The sequence below is a fragment of the Taudactylus pleione genome, unplaced genomic scaffold (assembly GCF_031769625.1).
Source record: "Taudactylus pleione unplaced genomic scaffold, aTauple2 ptg000587l, whole genome shotgun sequence".
In the NCBI taxonomy this organism is placed as follows: Eukaryota; Metazoa; Chordata; class Amphibia; order Anura; family Myobatrachidae; genus Taudactylus; species Taudactylus pleione.
Genome location: NW_028284989.1, coordinates 3,272,894 through 3,295,794, shown reverse-complemented (window position 1 = coordinate 3,295,794; position 22,901 = coordinate 3,272,894). Strand labels below are relative to the sequence as shown.

The following is a 22,901-nucleotide window of genomic DNA, read 5'->3' as shown; positions in this document are numbered from 1 at the left end:
AGACAGCCCCCCTTCTGTCTCTCCAGCCAGCCCCTGCATTCAGCCCCTTACAGCCTACAGACACCTTCTTCTGTGTCTTCTGGCTACTCCTCTTCATGTTGTGACTGGTTCATCTGTCAGTTGTGCGGCACCCATGATGTCATAATGTCACATATGCCTTGTCTCAATAAAAAAAAAAAAAACTTTACTGTAGCAGGCGGCCGCAATCCCCCCACATTTCTCTCTCAGTGATCGCCCCTATATTCCATTTCACAGTAATACCAACACACAGGCACAATCACATTCCCCTCTGCCTGTCAGTGACCCACACACACACACATGCTCCCCTCTGCCTGTAAGTAACCCCCCCACACACAAACTCCTTTCTGCATGCTAGTTACCTCCACCATACATACAGACATTCCCCTCTGCCTGCCATTGACCCCTCCTCCCACACACACTCCCCTATGCCTGTTAGTGAACCCCAACTCCCCTCTGCCTGCCAGTGACCCCCCAACATACACACACTCCCTTCTGCCTACCGGTGACCCCCTCCCTTTCACACACACACTAACACCCCTCTGCCTGCTAGTGAACTCTCCCATACACACACTCCCCTTCTCTGCCCCCCCATTACCTCTATCTCAGTGGCTTGGGAGCCCTTACTGCTGCCTGTTGCAGTTGGGAGGACCTGGGAGGAGTCAGAGTAGCAGAGTGTGCTGGTCACAGCTGAGGCATATGCAGGCTTGCCTACCCTCCTAATTTGGCCGGGAGCCTCCTGAATATCGGGTGCCACTCCTGGCCCCCCAGAAAGGCAGGCAAGCCTTCTGGTTGGCCGCCATCCCTCCCGACTCCCTGTCAGACAGAGTACATAGAGAAACTCCTGCAGTGGGGGGGCCTGGTGACGCGATTCACGCTGAATCGCATAATTATGGCCCCGCCCCCTTGCTTTACAATGCCATTTATTCTGGCATTGTGAAGAGGGGGCGGCGCCACGATGACGTGATCACTCAGTCACGCCCTAGGTTCTGTCCCCAAAACATCACTATCATCCGGTCATGCCCCCTGCTGTAAGCAGACATTCAGCTCCCTCCCGGAAGTATGGGCATATGCCAATCTGGATGCTCTGATCTCATGGTAAGGTGGCTGGTCCAGGGGAGGGGCCAGGCACCAGAAAGTATAGCTCTCAGAAAACAAGCTAATGAAGAGAACTATCTGCAACCCTGACAGCTTTTAGTGACAGCTGCCCGGTGCTGTGGATTTTCAGTCATGATCCATTATGCGCTGGGCCCCCTGTTGCATTGCCTTTAAGTCCATTCCTGAGCACTCCCCTCTCTCTGGCCAGGCCCGGGACTCCAGACCTGAGAGTCCGTCCCCCCCTTGATGGCTGCTCGGTGCACACACACCCTCATACACACACACACACATATATTCATACATATTATTAGTATTCAAGAAAAGTAATTTAAAAAAAATGGGGTCAGTCTATAAGAAAGCATTAATGGCCGAATTCAGACCCACTCGCTAGGAAGCGTTTGCACGCTGCCAGATGACTTTTGCATTCTTCACAGTGCACGTGTGCAAACCAGTCCGAGCGCCACGCATAGACAGCCCGGCTGAATGAGTGACAGGAGAAGCCGTTTGTGGGTGGTAACAGGGGCTGGGCATTAAAAACGGGGGAGTGGAGGTGCAAACGCAGGCATGCCTGAGCGTCTCAACGACATTTCGTTGGTGTGCATAATTAAGAGGAAGTGTCATAGTACTCATCGCTTTATTGAATATTACACTGAAGTGATCGCAGTGCTTGCGGTAGGGTATGGTCAGCCACAAGTGCTGTGTATGGGTCTGCTGTTACCTCATGGTACCGATGGTTGCATAGACTTCCTGGAGATCACATGCGCAAGTGGGCAACTTAAGACAGGCTGGTGGGCATCTGCATACACAAAGCAATCGCACGCCAAGACATAGTGGGCGTGCTAATACCTTGACGTGTGATCGCCTGCCTTCCCAAATTTGCATATGCATCGAGCGAGCGGGTCTGAATCAAGCCCTAAGTTCAATGTATATATTAAGACCCTTTGGTGTCAATGTCTTAAATTCATTAATGCTATAGTTATTCAAAAAATATCCCTGCATTGGAGAGCAGGTGTCATAGTGACTGATTTAAAAAAGTGGAAACGAAGCGGATTTATGAACTCAAGACATTGACACCAAAGGGTCTTTATATAGACATTGAACTTAATGCTTTCTTCTAGACCGCCCACCTTTTTTAAAATTACTTTTTTAAAGTTACTTTTCTTTTAAAATTACCTTTCTTATATTAAAAAACAGCTTGTTTTATAAATTTGACTTTTTTATAAAATTGCCCATTTGTACATATATACTTTTTTTTTTAATAAATTGCTTCCATTTTAGTGGTTTTTATTCATCATTATATACACTTTTATAACCCATTTAATATACACATACTGACATATGCAATGCTAAAAGAAAACAGAGCCACAGAAACGTGCTTGCCGCCTCTGTAAGTAGAGATCCGGCTGATGACATCCGTTTTTAACAGACAAACAAAGTTATTGAAAGATTTTTATTTAAAATATGGACTGAAGAGATCCATCTGTATCCTTGGCAAAGAGCATCTGCACAAAACGCACCACACCGGAAGTGACATCATTGCATCTTCTGGCCAGGCAGACAGTGCAGCTCAGAGAGAACGCTGAAAGAATATATATATATATATATATATATAGTTGCTATTTCAGATATAAACATACACACAATTACATTAAAAGGTTCCGCAGTATTGTAGGTCAATATTCAAGGTTTTATTTATGTCAGCAATGTTGTGAAGTGCATGTTACATGATATCTATGGTTTAGTACATGATAAGCAGACCATGTTTGGCGCCATTCTGATCCGCTGTTTATTTGCAGATCTCCGGTTATATCGGCAAGGGAATCGGATCATGCATTGGGGAGTTATGGACCATAGTGAATTACTGGTTGAAATATGAAACTCTGTATGCTGAGCTTGTGGTTAATTTAAATCAATTAAAGAAAGACAATGCAATCTGGAGAAGATTGGACATACCCCTAGAACTGCCCAATAAGAAGATCACCTACAAGCAAGAATCAATGGAATTATGTTTGTCTGCCTACATTGTTGTTATCATGATCTGTAAGGTATATAGCCTATGTCCCAGCCCCAGTTAGTAGCCATTCTTCTTCTTGGATGACCGCAGGCTTCTGGATTGATGACTGTAACTGGGACCAGTGCGCTGGCGTATGTATATCGACTGTACCTATATTGAATGTAACCTTTGCACATATTGTCTAGATCATGTGCGTTTAAGTACCTATTTTTTATGCTGAATAATAACTTTTTGTGCTTCGGAAGCACAACCAAAGTCTGAAAGTGTTTATTGCTGTCTGCGACTATTCAAACCACTAATTAGCATCATATAAGATTTAGAGGTTATAGGCAGGATTCCATAGAGGTTATAGGCAGGATTCCATAGAGGTTTTAAATAGGTATCATACATACATACATACATGAAATTAATTTATGTTTCATATACACATTATACACAAAGCCTATAGGTCATTTTATACTTTATTTTTAATAATTTTGTGCCTTAAACATAGTTTGTGTACATTGAACCATCAAAAATCAAAGGTTTCACTATTTTAGTTATGCTGAAAATATTCCGTATTTCGGAATATTCCGATATGGGAGACTCAACCTGTATTGTTTTATAAGAAAAGCTGAGTATCAATGGTTAAATAAATAGTTCTTTACACCGTGACTGGTGGGATGATTGTGAGCATGGGATCATGCTCTAGGTCCAATGGGGTGTGAAGTGTGCAATTAAGACCAATGCAATTCATCACTCATCATAAAAGCAACTACTTCAGGGTGTGTGGTTGTCTTGATATATTTGTACTGTAGCTACAAGAATTGGATTTTTAGAGATCTACCTGATTAACAAACTCTCAAAATCTGTTTAATTTCTTGCCATTGTATTGTAATTGTATTACTACCGTGTCACATATTACATACAGTACCATATTCACACACCCCCTTGACCACATACCATGCACTACAAATAAGACTCCCTCCACTTAAGGACCTGTAGCCTGTACGTGACAGTAAGGAGCTGATTGGTTGGCACTTTAGCTCCCTCCAATGCTTTATCACATAGACCCCCTTAGAAAACTGGGTGCCACTATAAGTTTTTGTCAAGTTTTTAGTGTTTGATTTATAGTAATTAATGTATTTACCAGATTTCAGTACTAACAACTTTTTCAGCTATTTTTGAAGCAGAAAAGAGCTGTGTTATGATTGCTTTTTAATTAGGTATCAACTTGAATGTATAATGAGAGCTATTTCAGGTATCAATGGAAACAATTTTCCCCTGTGTAAAATCTGCTCTTTGCACATATTATAATAAAGGGATATAGAAGGCTAATAATAAAGGGATATATAAGGCTAAGCTACGTTATGTACCTCTAATCGGCAACAGAATATTCTATTGATAAGTAATTTTCCAGTCCTCTCCTCTGCAGTATAACAGAACCTTCACCTCAAAATCATATTAACTTCAATTTCCTTCTACAATATTTGGGACAAGAAAAAAATTACATTTGCAATAAATTATAATGATACTGTAAATCATATGCACAAAACAAATTTAGGTAAACTTTTGCATATAATTACTATATAATTAATCTTAAGTAACTAATTACTAAAATTGTAAATTCATGATCTACTTGCAGTTTGCAACTTGCAATTAATGGGAAAATGCATTATTTTTATGGATGAGCAACATGTAGATGTGTTTTCTGCGTCATAGAAACCAATGTAACATATTTGATTTCCAGACACCAATATTCAAGTATTGTTATAGCTAAAACACAGACTGCTTGCATTTGACATATATAAAGACACAGCTGTGATGCAAGTAAAAAAGGAACAGACTTGAAATAAGTTTTTTATGAAAATAATTAATAACAGTTGCATTTTTTTTAAATGCAGTTTTTTATAATAAGAAAGTCTGGTGTAAAAATAAATCCGGATTTGTGACTAAATATTTGCAAATACCCATCCATATATTATAGTTGCAATGTGGTTAAAGTGAAGTTTGAAAGTTAAAATTTTATACATTTTGGGCTTATTTGGGCTTATTCACAAATGTTTTTGGAAAATATTTAGAACAAGTCAGTGATGCTTCTTGTGTTTTCCACAAGCTTTTTATATGGTTGATATATTTGAGCACCTAAACTAGGGATGTGCAGGCTCGGTTCTACTCGGTTTCGTTCGTTTTTTTTTCCCGAATCTTATTGGGTTTCAACTGTCACGAGTTTTGGATAGCTAATAAGATTCGGTAAAAAAAACCGAACGGAACCGAGTAGAACCGAGCCTGCACATCCCTAACCTAAACACATAAGGAATAGGAATTTCTGCTTTCAAAAATGTTAAAACACAGTGGGAGGAACGAGCTGGTAATAAGCTATTTGAACTTCTTTTGGAGGACTTTTTCGATTTTAGTCAGTAGTGAGCAAGCACTCATTATCAGTTTCCATAAGAAATTTATTTACTGTACAGTACAGTATGTTTTCTTGTGTATTTGGTATGCAATTAGTTTGCATCAAAATTAAATTGTATAAAACTACTGTTTTTGAATAATTACACATTTTATGCCTTATCTACCATAAAAACACCCTTTAAAGAGTGCACATAATATATTCATATAATATATATATTTTTTTTTTTCCGCAACATAATTTATTATACACTGTAGTGATAGAATATACAGTAATATAATATAATGTAGTAATATAATAAAATGTTAATTAACCTATATTTTCAAAGCTAAACACATTATTGAAACAACATTTAAATGGAGTAGACTATGGTGTAATATGACTAACTCATTATTTATACTTAACTATGAAATACTTCTTTAGGGTTGCTTAAAATAAAAATCAATCTACTACATATGAGTTACCATTATAAAAAGTGAAGTGAATCTACATTTTCTGGAGTCGTCATCTATTGTAGTGTTAAATATTGCATAAGACACGTAGTAAAGAATATTTAAACAAGCAGGATATCGCAAAAAGACAATCAATCACTGTTTTCAATTTGGAGGTGTTTTCCCTGTTCCCGCAAGGCTCATAAAAATCTAAAGCTAGTTATACTGTTTTTTTATTGTCTGTATCTCCTGTAGTTCCAAACATTTTGTGTACTAATTCTCCTGATTAATCTCCTATATCTATCCTATATATCTCCAATACTTTATATATCCTATGCCCACACTATTATCATGAAACTGCCATACTCATTATTTAAAAAAAAAACATTTGTTCATTTCACTAAAACAATACAGTATACCGTAATTATTATTTAGTGTTCCTGCACTTTTGTCAATTGCATCATAAAAATGTTATAAATTAAAGTATATCAACTTAGTCAAATTTCTTTAACTTGAACTAAACTAATTAAAAGTAGGTATTCTCATTGCCATGGTTCGCATCATGCATGCCATGTAATAATAATAATAATAATAAATTGCTATTATTATTATTATTATTATTACTATTGTAGTATAATTCCATTCTATGTATAAACAGATAAATCTGCTTATAAAATATTATATATAGTATATAATACAAACCCCTTTGAATTTAGATAACAAAGGAATATACATATTCCATTGACACATAACTAAAATTAATTATTTATACTCATTTTGTAACCTGACCTTTTTCTCCCAGGCAAAATATCTGTTCATCAGCAGAATGGTGGAAACTAACAAGACTGTGGTAAAATATTTTATTTTGTTGGCTTTTGAGGATTTATACGAGTTTCAAAATGTACTTTTCTTTATTTTTCTACTAACCTACATTACATGTGTCTTGGGGAACATTGCTATCATTGTTCTTGTTAGAGTAGAACCCTCTCTTCATACTACAATGTATTTTTTTATTAGTGTATTCTCTGTTTTAGAAATTTTGCTTGTCTCTGTCATTGTCCCAAAACTTTTAGCCAATCTGAATGCAGCTAATAAGATTATTTCTTTCAATGAATGCTTCACTCAAATGTATATCTTTGATTCCTTGGGTGTTACTGAATGTTATCTTCTTGTAGTATTGGCCTTTGACCGACATCTAGCTATTAATAATCCCTTACACTACCCAGCTATAATGACACCTACGTTTTCCACTGAGTTGGCTCTTTTACCATGGATCATAGGATTTTCTATCACTTTAGGCCTTGTCATCATGACATCACAGCTGGAATTCTGTGGTCCTAATGTGATTGACCACTTCTTTTGTGACATAGCTCCGCTACTAAATTTGGCATGTTCTGATCCCTTTATTAGCATTATATCTACAAGCACAGGAGCAGTGGTTAATATCGTTGTGTCTTTTATTACAATCATAGGATTCTATATCCATATAATAATCACAGTCTTAAAAATCAAAAGTGAGGAGGGAAAACAGAAAGTGTTTTCCACATGTTCATCTCATCTCATGGTAACTGGCCTATATTATGGCACCGCTTGCATTGTGTATGTCAAACCAAAAGGAACCCATTATGACAAATATCTTACTTTTATGTACACAGTAATCACACCAATGATTAACCCTTTTATTTATACCTTTAGAAACAGGGAAGTGAAGAAGACTTTAAGGAATTCAATAAACCGACTAATAAAATCAGTGTCATCATAATACATCTTAAACATTTATTAAATTGACTTTACATTTTTTTAGAAATAGTTTATTTTTAAAGACTAATTCATCATAAAAATATTATTTTTTTTATAATTTTATTTACTTGATATTTTTATTTAGAAACAAAACATTTTATCACATGTGAGAAACATATATAAGTGAATTGAAATTTTAGTTTTTTTCAAAAGTGTATTGAGATTACCACACTAAACTTTCAGTTATGCTCCTTTGCTTTGTTATAATTCAACTGTTTCATTAATGCAGGAATTCTACTACTGGCTTCTATCACTAAAATTAAAAGCTACTCAACATTCAATTCAATATTCTTTTGGCAATTGTTAAGTACAGCTGATGGTCGATTTGCTATATGCAATATGTTGACATGGACAAAAGGTCGACAGGTATAAAAGGTTGACAGGTATAAAGATCGACTGAGAAAAGGATCATAGCCCAAAAGATCAACAGAGTTAAAAGGTCAACAGGTTCAAATGGAAAACATTTTTTTGTAATTTATCCCTAATGCTAACACTAACCCTCCTCCTGCTGCCTAACCCTAATTCTCCCCCTAATGCCTAAACCTAATCCTACACTAACCGTATCCTCTAGCAGCCTGACTAACTCCCCCTCAGGTGCCTAACTCTAACCCTCAGGTGCCTAACTCTAACCCTCACCCTAAACCCTAACCCTAAAAATGTTGAAAAAAACCCTGAAAAAACATTTTTGTGTTGACCATATGAACCTGTTGACTTTTTGCACTGTCAAACTTTTATCAGTCGACCTTTTGTACCTGTCAACCATTTGTCCCTGTTGGCCAACTAGTATCGACCTATTGACTGTCGAACTAGTCATTGTCGATCTTTCAACGTTATTGTCACAAGATTTGGAACTGTGATTATTGTGAAATTTGTTCCAATCTGTACCATCTTAATCTTAACAACTAGGTTTATAATAGGAAATTGTATATATACAGTATATTATGATGTTTTCCTTATTATTATACAGTATTTAAGAAAATGTTTAAATTTATATGTTTTACTTCTATATCAATGCTTAGTAATAATAATAGAACCCATTGTTATTCACGGATCTCTCCTTATTCATGAATGTAATTGCTCCACCCAGAAGGTGCTTATAAAGGAAGAGAAACACACACTGTCATTAACTTTGATAAAGTTTTGATATTGCAATGAAAGCAGTTTATCGAACATAGAGACCTGAGTCCAGGCAGTTTGTATCACTGTGCACCATCCATGTGAGATTATTGTGCTGATAGATTACATTAACTGGATGAAATCTGGATTTGAATCCTACAAGGGTGGTCACTCACATAGCAATCTGTTGCCAGCAGATGATATGTGAGTACTTGTGGAACCTATGAAATTTGGAACCTAAAATCACGGAATTATATTGCTACGGACTTGTAAATGCCACAACTACCGTAATAGATTGAGACTGTGTTTGTCCCTTTGGTTTTATCAATTTATTTCATGTTTATTACCAGAATCAATATGGAATTGGGACCTTTATTATTTGTTTTCAACAGGTTCATTAATAGTTTTGTTTATTTCTTTTTGACAATTGCTCTCCTACAGGAACTTTATTTAAGGTCACTGTGATACACTCCTTTTGTTTGTGTAAGGTTTTCATGTCTATGATTGATTATTTTTATAAAGTGTTACTAAGTTATATTGTACGTTTTAATACATTTATAGTTTTTACTATTGTTTTTGATTATTATACTGATCTCCTGGGTGTCTTTTCTGGTTCTCCAGAATATTATTATTATTATTATTATTATTATTATTATTATTATTATTATATTAGCAAAATAGACAGCATTCTCCAAAATAAAAATAATTTTCTCCTTTTATGGGAAATTGCGGTGAATTTTTTTTGACTATTAGAAAGCAAAGGCGATTCCTACATTAGCATAGAAGGCTATGGAATATGCTAGTGCTGATATGTCCAACCAGAGCCGGCCCTAGCCAATTTGGTGCCCTAGGCAAGATTTTGGCTGGTGCCCCCTAGCAAATAATATATAAATATATATATATATATATATATATACACCGAACCCGCTAACCCCTAATATATATATATATATATATATATATATATAAATCTCTTTCTCTCTCTCTCATATAATTTTGAACAAAACAATGCAGGACAAGGACATGGTTTATAAACATTGCTGCTATAGCGATCATAATGCTCAAAAAAGCAGCAACCAAGTGTTAGGTGCCCTTGTGGGGCGTTTGGAGTATACAATCATATGAGTAAGCGAAGCAGAAGCACATGAGGGAAGAGGGCCCTGCTGGTGAGAACTTATATTCTAAAGTAATATGTACATATAGTATACAATATAAAGTTATACAAAATGTATCAGTCGGACAGACACTTTTACATAAGGATAGTACATCCTATGAAAATTGAAGCCGTCAATAAACAGTTAAGCATCACATAACAAAACCAGTGCAAAACAATCCAATACTGTATATAACAGAAGGGAACGGCAATATGATGTGCCCATCCAGGCCATTTGCAGGAGTATAAGGTTCTAGCTCATTGCTCTAGGAGCAGTCAGTCTCCAGTGCCAGGAGAGGGAATAACTGTGTGTGATGTAGAGATACTTTGTAAATTGATCAAAAAGGAATAAGGTAGATTTGCTGTAGACTACTGGTGTGTCATGATGGTAAACCAAGAGTGATCCTGCGCTTCCTACAAGTGCACAGAGGGTCTGATTCAGCACGTATCGCTATTGCGATCACAGCTGCAATTATGCATGCAGATCTGCTGTGAAAATATGCTAATGAATGCAATCGCAATGCCATGGCACAGGCAGCATAGAGATGCCCACTACCTCCCACTAGCGCTATCTCACATCTGTAATACCTTGCTGTCCTGCGTATACATCGGGAACATCAACTTCTCACGCACAATTACACCAGGTCTGACCTTACTCAGAAATTACTAACCTCATCACACACAGTGATTACACAAGCTGCGTATGCTGTCGCAGTTGCTAATTTATGCACACCCATGTAACGGTGTCCAAACGGACAGACACGCCTGCGTTTCTCCTACCACTCCCCCATCACAACCCCCAAATGCCTACCTGACATCACTCACTCTGCGATGGCTATGTATCTGCGTAGGTGATCACAGTATGACCGCAAAGCTACCTCACCCACGCGCACATACTCAATACGTACCATCAACTGATCTGCATCGACTATTGCACAGCAATCCAAGCTGAATCAGGCCCAGAGATTGATGCCTATGTAGATCCATTACCAACTTAAACTGCCAATATATAGAGAACTGTTGTCTGCTATGTAATGTTGGTCAGTTCTAAAATGAAATTACATCAACAAAATATTTGAAGCAGATAATAAGAATGTTTATGATTTTTCTTCACAAATCACATTGGGCCTGAAACTGAGACGTACCAAATGTGGGCGAAATTAGAGTTACTCTGAGTCTTGTGTGTCCCAGTCTTTTCTCACCGATGGCTGAATGGGCATTATGGGAGGTAGTGGACCTATTCTAGGTTCGCTTCTGCACAGCTCCCAACACTTTAGTCACATCTGCTGCACCTACAGTAGCATGCCATAGGTGTAACTGCCATTATTAGTGATGATGGCTTATCTTATGGGCGGAGGACCGGGGAAGGTGCTAACATATAGCTGCGTATGACTCACAATATGAGCAGATACTTGCATAGGAGTTGTGATCGCTGTAGGCATCTGGAATTGTGTCATATTACAGAATTAGGCCTATTGTGTCATCATTCTACAGAAGTATCTTTACAACCCCTGGCCCTGTAGGATTACTACTGCCATTATCTCCAGAAAGAACAATGTGGAGTAACAAGGCTCATGGAATAATGTACCCCCTATTGTGAAACGTAAAGATATAATAAGTTATAGATATGTTCCATGGCCAAACTAAACAAATGTACACCAGAAGGGCTGCATTCATCTTTATATTTCTTAAGTGTGTATATGAAGAGTGAGGTTTGATGTTAACCGTATTCAAACTGAAACATTTGTGTATTATACATAATACAGTATATTGCAATGATATTAGCAGTCGCAATAGTCTTGTGTCCGATCTGGACTTTAAATTAACCTAAGACAGCTTGGTGACTTCTAATATCCTTGTCATTTTCACTAAGCTAAATTGTATTTATCAAATTGGGAAGGTCAGTTGCAGCTCTGCAAAGTCTCAATGACATGAGCTCTTTAATAAGCGGATAACAACGTGTCCAAGTGGTGGAGCCCTGGGGGAAGCTGAGGTTACCTCTTGGTTGGCAAAAGGCAACTGGCGACAAAGATGAAGTAATGTGTGGACAGGGCACCGGGAAGACAAAGTGGACATAGACAGTTTATGATGGAGAGTCAAAGGATAAAACAGAAATCAGTTTCTGAATAGGATCTATATTACATATGTAGAGGATTCTATAGAGACACGTACATAATATAAAATCTCATATCTCGAGCAGGTACAAGAGGATACGTAATGAGGTGACTCCTGCCCAGCCCCTGCTAAGAGGCTACTTTTCTGGCTCCAGTCCTTACCTGCCATGGATCTTGCTTACACAGCTGTGACTGACTCTCAGCTACGTATATACACTTTATGGTGCCTTGTGCCTGCCTGCTGGCCGGGTCCCGGGACACGACAGTGGCTAATATGGAGGCAACGTGGTAATTTATGCACACCCATTCTGACCTGGCCACTGTCAATGACTGTCTCCACAGTCACCTGACTGGCCGGGCTGACTGCTGCTATGCCCAATCAGAGCTCAGCTCTGATTACAGTAGCAGCACATGGAGGGTTATGCAGAGCCGTGGATGCCCCTAGGCATTCCAGATGCCCTTGGAATTTGCTTAGAATGCCTATGCCTATGGCCGGCTCTTTGTCCATCCCAGAATCAGACCCTTTGCTGTTCATGTGATTTGCCATTTATTTTCTTTCTGCCCTTGCAAATTGCCACTGTAATACCTATTTTCCCTTACTGTTCTCATTACTTGTATCTTCCACTCTTCTCTCCTCTTTTAGTATTTCCCTTTTTCCTTCTTCATACAGATGTGTCCACATACATCTTTGCTCCAATCTCACAAAATAGCTTCATTTGGTTCAGCACAGACTTTGCGGCTTAGCCATGCTGAGGATTCCGCATATATTTTTTTCTCAAAATATGTCTTATTTTCGCATCACTAATGTGACAAAAGCAGAATGCAAGGGTACACGGACTGCTGGCATTCTATATACTTCTGTGTGTGACTCAGTAGCTGATCTTGGTAAAAAAGGCAAAAGACAGAGTTCCGATACAAGCGACCACGCCATACCTTGCACATTATAGCATTATGCTTAATCTGTGACTTTATACATATTCCATTGCAAGAAAAGCACTAATTTCATGTGCATGATAAACTGTATCTACGAAGCTGTTACAGTATTTCCCTATTTTTAATTTTATATATATTCCTTATTTTTTACTGATCATTCACTGGCTAGAAACCAGTTTCATTGGTCCATTAGTATATGAACAGACATTGCCATCTCACACACATAACTTAGTCTAAACATAAAGATGTTGGCTTTTGTTACATTGTGCCCACTTCCTGTCTGGGGCTTATGCCAGGTACACACTAGATGATATGTCTTCATCATTCCATCGCTGATAGCATCAGCAAGTGTGGATGCACTTGCAGATGCCAACACCTCCGCCAGGTCCTATCACTAATGAGGTCATACAAACTAGACATCGTCTATTGTGTACCGGTCTTTAGATACACTTACACAAACAGGACATTAGACAATAAGTTCTGACCACTTCTTGTACTGGTAACACCCGAATATCAAAGGATACCACCACACACCAGAGCACACCAGATCTCCTGTTTTAGCTTTTCATAGTCCTTTGCATCAGCCAGGCACAAATCATAGTAGGCCTTTTGTGGTTCTCCAGACAGGAAGTGTGCCACAAGACTTGTCCACTTTTCCTTGGGCCAACTCTCCCTTTCTGTGGTTCTCTCAAATGCCGTGAGATACACCTCCACATCATCACTTGGAGTCATCTTCTGTAAAAAATGACAGGCGCATATGGAGCAAGTGTGGGTTGGATGGTCAGTGGATGCATCTCCAGACCGGACTACTAGGTGTTGTACCACCTCTTTTAAGGCCAGGCGGGTTTCCTCGATAGTGACTTGTTGTTGCCTCTGGGCTGTCTCCAAGGCCAAAATTTGCACAATGGTGGATTCCTGCTGAGCTCTGGTAGCTTCCTGCTGAAGTTTGTTCATTTCCTGCTGAGCTGCCATAACTTGGAGCAAGGCCTTAACAATGTCCTCCATGTTGTCATTAGGTGCAGTTTAGAAGCTGAATCTGGCTTCTCTAAGCATCTGCTGATGCCACCTTCATGGATTCCACAATTATGTGTCTGTTCCTTTAAATTTTAAAGGAAAATTTTTGCAATTTCAGTGTGTGAATGCCTGCATTCTCCACCAATTGTGACACAGTTGGGATAGGGGTCCCTCTCCTGGGGTACATGGACTCCATCTTTACACACTCCACAGCCAGAGAAACAGGACACAATTCTGGGGTTCTCATTCAAGCTGGTCAGAGCCAGTCTTTATTGTACCATAAATAAAACACAAACAAAATCCTAGCCCATCTGGGCTTTAACTAGACAGTAGGTTCCCTCACTATCAGAACACTATAAACAAGTTCTAATCCACAGGTCTGTATCAAAACAATGTCTCAGAGCAAGCTAGCCTGCGGGCCTGCCCTCCCAGGTGTGAGACACTCAGCCAGAACTAAATCCAGCTTATAACAGCCATTTCCAGGCGCAAGCCCTAATGAGCCTGCTGCCAGGCTGAAAGACCCAACACCCGGAGTGGCCTGTGGATGGAGCCCACCCTCACCTCTCATCCACACCCCCAGGACCCATTCCGTTTTTTCACCAAAGCCAACATTCCAATTTGTTCGGCAGAACAGACCTGTCCCGGGGGTTTAAAAGACATATGTGAGAAATCTGGGACACACATATATGCCATCCACAACTTTTCCAGTGCTTCTATATATATATATATATATATATATATATATTTATATTAAAATAGAAACTCAGCACTCACCATTGTTAAATCACTCACCATAATACATAAATAATGGGGTTTGGTTCATGGATCGATCAATGCATTTAAGCCTGCAGCCCACATCACAGGAACCCATTTCTATGCAGAAATCTGTCCTACCCAATTCCTTCCCAATCTGTCATACTTATGGAAACCTGGTAGTTGCTATTATATTATATATATATTGTAATAAGATCGGGGTAGGAGGTCCCTCACCTGGGGTAAATGCACCCCTCCTAACCTACAGCAGCCAGGGTTTTTGAGCAAGCAAGCTCATCTGGGCATTAACTAAACAATAGATTCCCTCAAAGTGGTAGGATCTACTGCCCTCACCACAAACATAGGCATATGCACAGTACTTACAATTAGCATATCAGAGTGTCTCTGAACAAGCCTGACTGCCTGATTTCCCCAGGTTATGAGACCCTGAGCCAAACCTTGACACAGCTTATATCAGTCTCTGACAGGTGCCATCACTTAAATAGCCTTCTCTCAGGCTGAAGGCCGGAACACCCGAGCTAGGCTTTTTGGATGGAGCCCTCCCTTCTCTCTCACATCCACACCCACAGGACCCATTATCTGGCTTTTACTAAATGCCCAAATTCTCCTCAAGTAGACACAGACATTCCTGGGGGTTTAAAATACATAGGTCAGAAACCTTTGGCAAATATATTTGCCGATTAGCACTTTACCAGTGCATTAGCCAGCAGGCTTTCTGGCCTGTGCTCAACTGAAAATTTTAAGATTTGTACTGCCAAGAACCACCACATTATTCTCCCATTGCTCTCTCTATTCTTAGACATCCACACACATTTTATATATATATATATATATATATGTAGCAAATCACAGCACAACTTTGCTCATTGTCAATGTTTCAGTGTCTTTTATAAAGGCATACAGTACATGCAAAAGAATGTACCTTAAATACACTTCACCCTTTGCTCCTTGACCATGCTGCTCCGTCCTGACGGGGGTCCGATGACATCACAAAAAGTGCTGCAGCGCCGGCATCACTGTCATCCCAGGGGGCGTGTTCACCCAATTGTGTTTTCATCACCAAGGCAACCTGAATCACAATACCAGACTCGAGCTGAAATTACAGAATAACTTACATTGCTGTGCTAAATCTACTAAAGTGGCAGTATCAGTGTACTACATAAAACAAGGCTACTGTAACTGAATGAAGACCACCCTAAAATGAGGAAACTCAATGGCAAAAAGAAATGATTAATTAAAAATGTTATCTTTACTTCAGGACCTACAGGATGCCTGTCAACAGATTGACAACATGATTCTAACATTTCTAACTAGAGGATATAATTCTAAGGTCCTCAAAATGGCTAAAGGCAAGAGTTTAAAGGTTTAGAGACTGGCAGCTCTTAATCCAACACATAATAATGTGTCTGATAACAAAATATCATGGACATAGGAATTTTCTCACAGATCGGGTGACATAGTGAAGAAAGCTAAACAAATTTGGCCAATTGTCTCATGACCGTACACTGAAGATGCTTAAGGACACCAGGATAGTACCAGATTTCAAAAGGGTTCGCAACATAAAGGATCTTGTAGTTCACAACAGGTTCCTACACACTTCCTGACAAAAAAGCTGGGCAATTACAGGTGAACGGGCTGCATTACTTGCAGTCATTTAGAGACTGGCAACACATTCGTACATCCTTATTCAGGAAAGAAACTCTACATTAAATATCCTCTGACCCGTTCAAGTCGTTTTGTTGTTTACTATATCAGGTGTCCTTGTGGACTCCTGAATATAAGTTAAACAACACATCAATTCAAGGAGCGCATGGCCCTCCATCAATCAAGCATTAGGGCAGCTATTGATGGAAAATCGGTGGACCAACTGGTGGCGAAGCATTTTCAGGACCTCAAGCATGGACTGGCAATGTCGTGCTGCAAGATGATAGATTGGATACCACCTAGCAATAGAGAGGGTGATAGAGGATGAATCTTGCTCCAACATGAGGCAAGATGGATACACAACATACGGACTTTTATACCTTTGGGTTAAAATGAAATTAATTCCTTCTCTTGCTTTCTATAAATTTACAGTCTCATCTTTAAACTTGCGGACCCTACTAATTGTAGGTCCTGACATAAAGATAACATTTTTAATGAATCATTTATTTTTACCATTGAGTTTCCTCATTTAGGGTGGTCTTCATTTAGTTACAGTAGCCTTTTTTATGTGGTACACTGATACTGCCATTCCAGTAGATTTAGCACAGCAATGTGAGTTATACTGTAATTTCAGTTCTAGTCTGGTTTTGTGATTCAGGTTGCCTTGGTGATGGATACACAATTGGGTGAGCACGCCCCATGGGATGACAGTGATGCCGGCACTGCGGCACTTTCTGTGATGTCATCAGACCCCCGTCAGGATGGAGCAGTATGGTGAAGGAGCACAGGGTGAAGTGTATTTAAGGTACGTTCTTTTGTATGTTCTGTATGTCTTGATAAAAATGCCCAAGCACTGAAACATTGACAAGGAGCAAAGTTATGCTGTGATATGTTAAATGTTGATGGAGTCTAACTGAGTGCCGTCCTGCATATTCTATGGTTTATCTATCTTCCATGGGGATGTGTACCAGAGCATTCACCTTGTTTTGAGAGTGCTGGACCTTATGGACTCTCTCTCTCTATATACAGTCAGGTCCATAAATATTGGGACATTGACAGAATTTTCATATTTTGGCCTCTATTCACCACCACAATGGATTTGAAATGAAACAAACAAGATGTGCTTTAACTGCAGACTTTCAGATTTAATTTGAGGGTAATTACATCCAAATCAGGTGAATGGTGTAGGAATTACAATGGTTTCTATATGTGCCTCCCACTTTTTAAGGGGCCTAAAGTAATGGGACAAACTAAACAATCCTGAATCTAACTTTCACTTTTTAATACTTTGTTGCAAAACCTTTGCAGGCAATTACAGCCTGAAGTCTGGAACGCATAGACATCACCAGATGCTGGGTTTCATCCCTGGTGATGCTCTGCCAGGCCTCTACTGCAAATGTCTTTAGTTCCTGCTTGTTCTTGGGGCATTTTCCCTTCAGTTTTGTCTTCATCAAGTGAAATGCATGCTCAATCGGATTCAGGTCAGGGGATTGACTTGGCCATTGCATAACATTCCACTTTTTAGCCTTAAAAAACTCTTTGGTTGCTTTTGCAGTATGCTATGGGTCATTGTCCATCTGCACTGTGAAGCGCCGTCCAATGAGTTCTGAAGCATTTTACTGATTATGAGCATATAATATTGCCAGAAACACTTCAGAATTCATTCTGCTGCTTTTGTCAGCAGTCACATCATCAATAAATACAAGGGAACCAGTTCCATTGGCAGCCATACATGCCCACGCCATGACATTACCACCACCATGCTTCACTGATGAGGTGGTATGTTTTGGATCATGAGCAGTTCCATTCCTTCTCCATACTCTTCTCTTCCCATCACTCTGGTACAAGTTGATCTTTGTCTCATCTGTCCATAGGATGTTGTTCTAGAACTGTAATGACTTTTTTAGATGTTGTTTGGCAAACTCTAATCTGGTCTTCCTGTTTTTGTGGCTCACCAATGGTTTACATCTTGTGGTGAACCCTCTATATTCACTCTTGTGAAGTCTTCTCTTGATTGTTGACTTTGACACATATACACCTACCTCCTGGACAGTGTTCTTGATTTGGCCAACTGTTGTGAATGGGGTTTTTCTTCACCAGGGAAATAATTCTTCTGTCATCCACCACAGTTGTTTTCTGTGGTCTTCTGGGTCTTTTGGTGTTGCTGAGCTCTCCGGTGCCTTCTTTCTTTTTAAAAATGTTCCAAACAGTTGATTTGGCCACACCTAATGTTTTTGCTATCTCTCTGATAGGTTTATTTTGATTTTTCAGCCTAATGATGGCTTGCTTCACTGATAGTGACAGCTCTTTGGATCTCATATTGAGAATCAACAGCAACTGATTCTAAATGCAAATGTCACACATAGAATCAACTCCAGACCTTTTACCTGCTTAATTGATAATGAAATAATGAGGGAATAGCCCACACATGTCCATGAAATAGCTTTTGAGTTGATAGTCCCATTACTTTTGGCCCCTTAAAAAGTGGGAGGCACATATAGAAACCATTGTAATTCCTACACCAGTCACCTGATTTGGATGTAATTACCCTCAAATTAAATCTGAAAGTCTGCAGTTAAAGCACATCTTGTTTGTTTCATCTCAAAGCCATTGTGGTGGTGAATAGAGGCCAAAATATGAAAATTCTGTCAATGTCCCAATATTTATGGACCTGACTGTGTGTGTGTATATATATATATAAATATATATATATATACGGTCCGGCAGCACTCAATGCAAATAAAACTCAGACAGCAGATGTTTAGATCAACGTTTCGATGTTACACCATCGTCATCAGGATTAAAAGACATACAAACAATACACTTACTTATACCCCCACCTGTCAGCGTGCATGAAGACAGCTTCCGGGTCCGTCCCGGTGGCGCCCACCAATGACGTCACCCACGTGACCCGTTGCCATAACTATAGTGCAAACATACAAACAAAATTACATTTACGGACAAGAAAAAATGGTTACAAGGTAACACATAATAATACCATTATAAACATCGTCCTGTAGATACAACAAAACAACGTACATAATCCACAAAAATGTTGCACTAAGGCTGTCATAAATAAACGTCATATTGTACCTCTAATAATCATCGTATCTACAACACAAATGGACTGCACATATATGATTGAACACTAGTGTAGACAGTATTAGCCTAAATCACTCACAAACATATAACAGAGACAGAACAGCATATATCATACACCTTAAATGATTTAGTAAAGAACGCCTATATACCTATCGCAGTTCCTCTAGCAATGGCATGTAACTAACTCTGCAACCAGTTTGGATATTATACCCATAACAGACAAGTCAAAGCCAACCAGTATTACCAGTAAGGAGAGTATGTCAAAATATTAAGGATGAAAATTGGCAAAAAGTCAGAGACTTCCAAATCAATGCCATTCCTTAAAGCTGTGATGAATAAAGTGTAGTACTCCAAATGTCCCTTCACAAAAAACAATGCAAACCAAGATTATCATTTAACCCTTTAGGGTGTAAAGTACCTAGCCTAAAAATCCACTGGGATTCACACTGCAACAGCCTTGTAGAGCGGTCTCCACCCCGAACATGTGGTGGGATATGGTCAATGAGAATATAGCGTAATACTGATAAGTTGTGTCCTGCTTGTAAAAAGTGTCTAGCGACCGGCTGGTCACTAGACCCAGTGTTAATCGCAGCCCGAATGGCAGATCGATGAAGCGCCATACATTCGCGTAAAGTCCTGTCAGTCTTGCCGACATATCCTAATCCACAGGGGCAAGTGATTAAATAAATCACATACCTAGTCGTACAACTCAGCCTATGTCTTATATTATAATGCTTGCCACTGTGGGGGTTTACAAAAGAATCGCCTGTGGTCAAATACCTACACGTTAGACAATTAAGGCATTTAAAGCATCCATTCTTTGGCCTCATGAAATTACGTTCCTCATTTTGATTTTTATTTATATTTAGGCCACTGCTCACATCGGTCTTGACTACCCAATCCCGAATATTCTTGTCTCGTGTATAACAGGACATAATCATGGTGTCAATGAGATTGAGGTCCGGATCATTTTGTACAATAGGCCAAAGCCGTTTCGATAGTGTGTTAATCATAGGGCTAAAGGAATTGTAGTGGTTAACCCACGGCATGCGCTTACATTGATTAGAGGTTGTTCTAGAGCACAATAATTGATCTCGTGGAATATTCATGGCCCTATCCTTGGCCACTAACAGAGAATCCTTATGGTATCCCCGAGACAAAAATCTGTTAGTCATTTCATCCATCTTAGCACTAGCTATCTCAGCATCATTGCAGATGCGCTTAGCACGTAAGAATTGTGAATATGGTAAGCCGTATTTAAGGGGCTTGGGATGAAAGCTATCAGCATGGAGCAGCGAATTTCTATCGGTGGGTTTACTGTAAAGGGAAGTACCCACAACACCATTCTGATTACACACCTCCACATCCAAAAAAGTGACGCAATCTGCTCTGAGGTTGTATGTGAACTTAATGGGGCTCGTACTATTATTGTGGCCTTCCATGAACTCTATGAATTCATTACGTGTACCCGTCCAAATTATAAATATGTCATCTATGTAACGAGCGTATAAATGTATACGCTCAGATACAAAAGATGAAGAAAAAAAGATATTACGTTCCTCCATGAACATATACGCATTGGCGTACGATGGGGCCACATTCGACCCCATCGCACAGCCAATGCGTTGCAAATACAACTTCCCCGCATACATAAAGTAGTTACATGTGAGTATCATGTTCAATAGTTGGACCACTAACTCCACATCCGGACCCTTGTATAATGGATTACCTTCTATCAATCTACGTACTCCCTCAATACCAGACTCATTAGGTATAATCGTATACAAATTAGAGATGTCTACACTACATAATAGACTGTCTGGCAGAATATTACCAATAGCCAAAAGCTTATTCAAAAAAGCGGTAGTATCCATCACAAAATCAGGATGGCCAGTTACACAGGGTTGCAACAAAGAATCCAGGTACACAGAGACACATTACTACACGTTATAAGGCTGATTTGTTATCGTGCTTGCAACATGCTGTGGGTTTGGGTACCATTCCTCAGGAACTCTGTGACTACCTTGTGCCTAAATTCCCTATCATTCCTATAATGTACACGCTGCCCAAGGTGCACAAGAACTTGGACAATCCCCCCGGCCGACCGATTATCTCGGCACGGGGATCATTGTTTCAATGTGTCTCTGTGTACCTGGATTCTTTGTTGCAACCCTGTGTAACTGGCCATCCTGATTTTGTGATGGATACTACCGCTTTTTTGAATAAGCTTTTGACTATTGGTAATATTCCGCCAGACAGTCTATTATGTAGTGTAGACATCTCTAATTTGTATACGATTATACCTAATGAGTCTGGTATTGAGGGAGTACGTAGATTGATAGAAGGTAATCCATTATACAAGGGTCCGGATGTGGAGTTAGTGGTCCAACTATTGAACATGATACTCACATGTAACTACTTTATGTATGCGGGGAAGTTGTATTTGCAATGCATTGGCTGTGCGATGGGGTCGAATGTGGCCCCATCGTACGCCAATGCGTATATGTTCATGGAGGAACGTAATATCTTTTTTTCTTCATCTTTTGTATCTGAGCGTATACATTTATACGCTCGTTACATAGATGACATATTTATAATTTGGACGGGTACACGTAATGAATTCATAGAGTTCATGGAAGGCCACAATAATAGTACGAGCCCCATTAAGTTCACATACAACCTCAGAGCAGATTGCGTCACTTTTTTGGATGTGGAGGTGTGTAATCGGAATGGTGTTGTGGGTACTTCCCTTTACAGTAAACCCACCGATAGAAATTCGCTGCTCCATGCTGATAGCTTTCATCCCAAGCCCCTTAAATACGGCTTACCATATTCACAATTCTTACGTGCTAAGCGCATCTGCAATGATGCTGAGATAGCTAGTGCTAAGATGGATGAAATGACTAACAGATTTTTGTCTCGGGGATACCATAAGGATTCTCTGTTAGTGGCCAAGGATAGGGCCATGAATATTCCACGAGATCAATTATTGTGCTCTAGAACAACCTCTAATCAATGTAAGCGCATGCCGTGGGTTAACCACTATAATTCCTTTAGCCCTATGATTAACACACTATCGAAACGGCTTTGGCCTATTGTACAAAATGATCCGGACCTCAATCTCATTGACACCATGATTATGTCCTGTTATACACGAGGCAAGAATATTCGGGATTGGGTAGTCAAGACCGATGTGAGCAGTGGCCTAAATATAAATAAAAATCAAAATGAGGAACGTAATTTCATGAGGCCAAAGAATGGATGCTTTAAATGCCTTAATTGTCTAACGTGTAGGTTT

General features: G+C 39.4%; 1 protein-coding gene across 1 annotated transcript; it reads left to right on the top strand.

The window, feature by feature from the left end:
* The first annotated feature begins 6,779 nt into the window (after positions 1-6,779).
* LOC148481283 (olfactory receptor 6N1-like) lies at positions 6,780-7,715 on the top strand. Its single transcript, XM_088453739.1, has one exon. The coding sequence runs from the start codon at positions 6,780-6,782 to the stop codon at positions 7,713-7,715; it is 936 nt and encodes a 311-aa protein (XP_088309865.1).
* Positions 7,716-22,901: the final 15,186 nt, after the last annotated feature.

Coding starts and splice junctions, on each gene's coding strand:
- LOC148481283 (XM_088453739.1), top strand. CDS start 6,780: ATGGTGGAAACTAACAAGACTGTGGTAAAATATTTTATTTTGTTGGCT.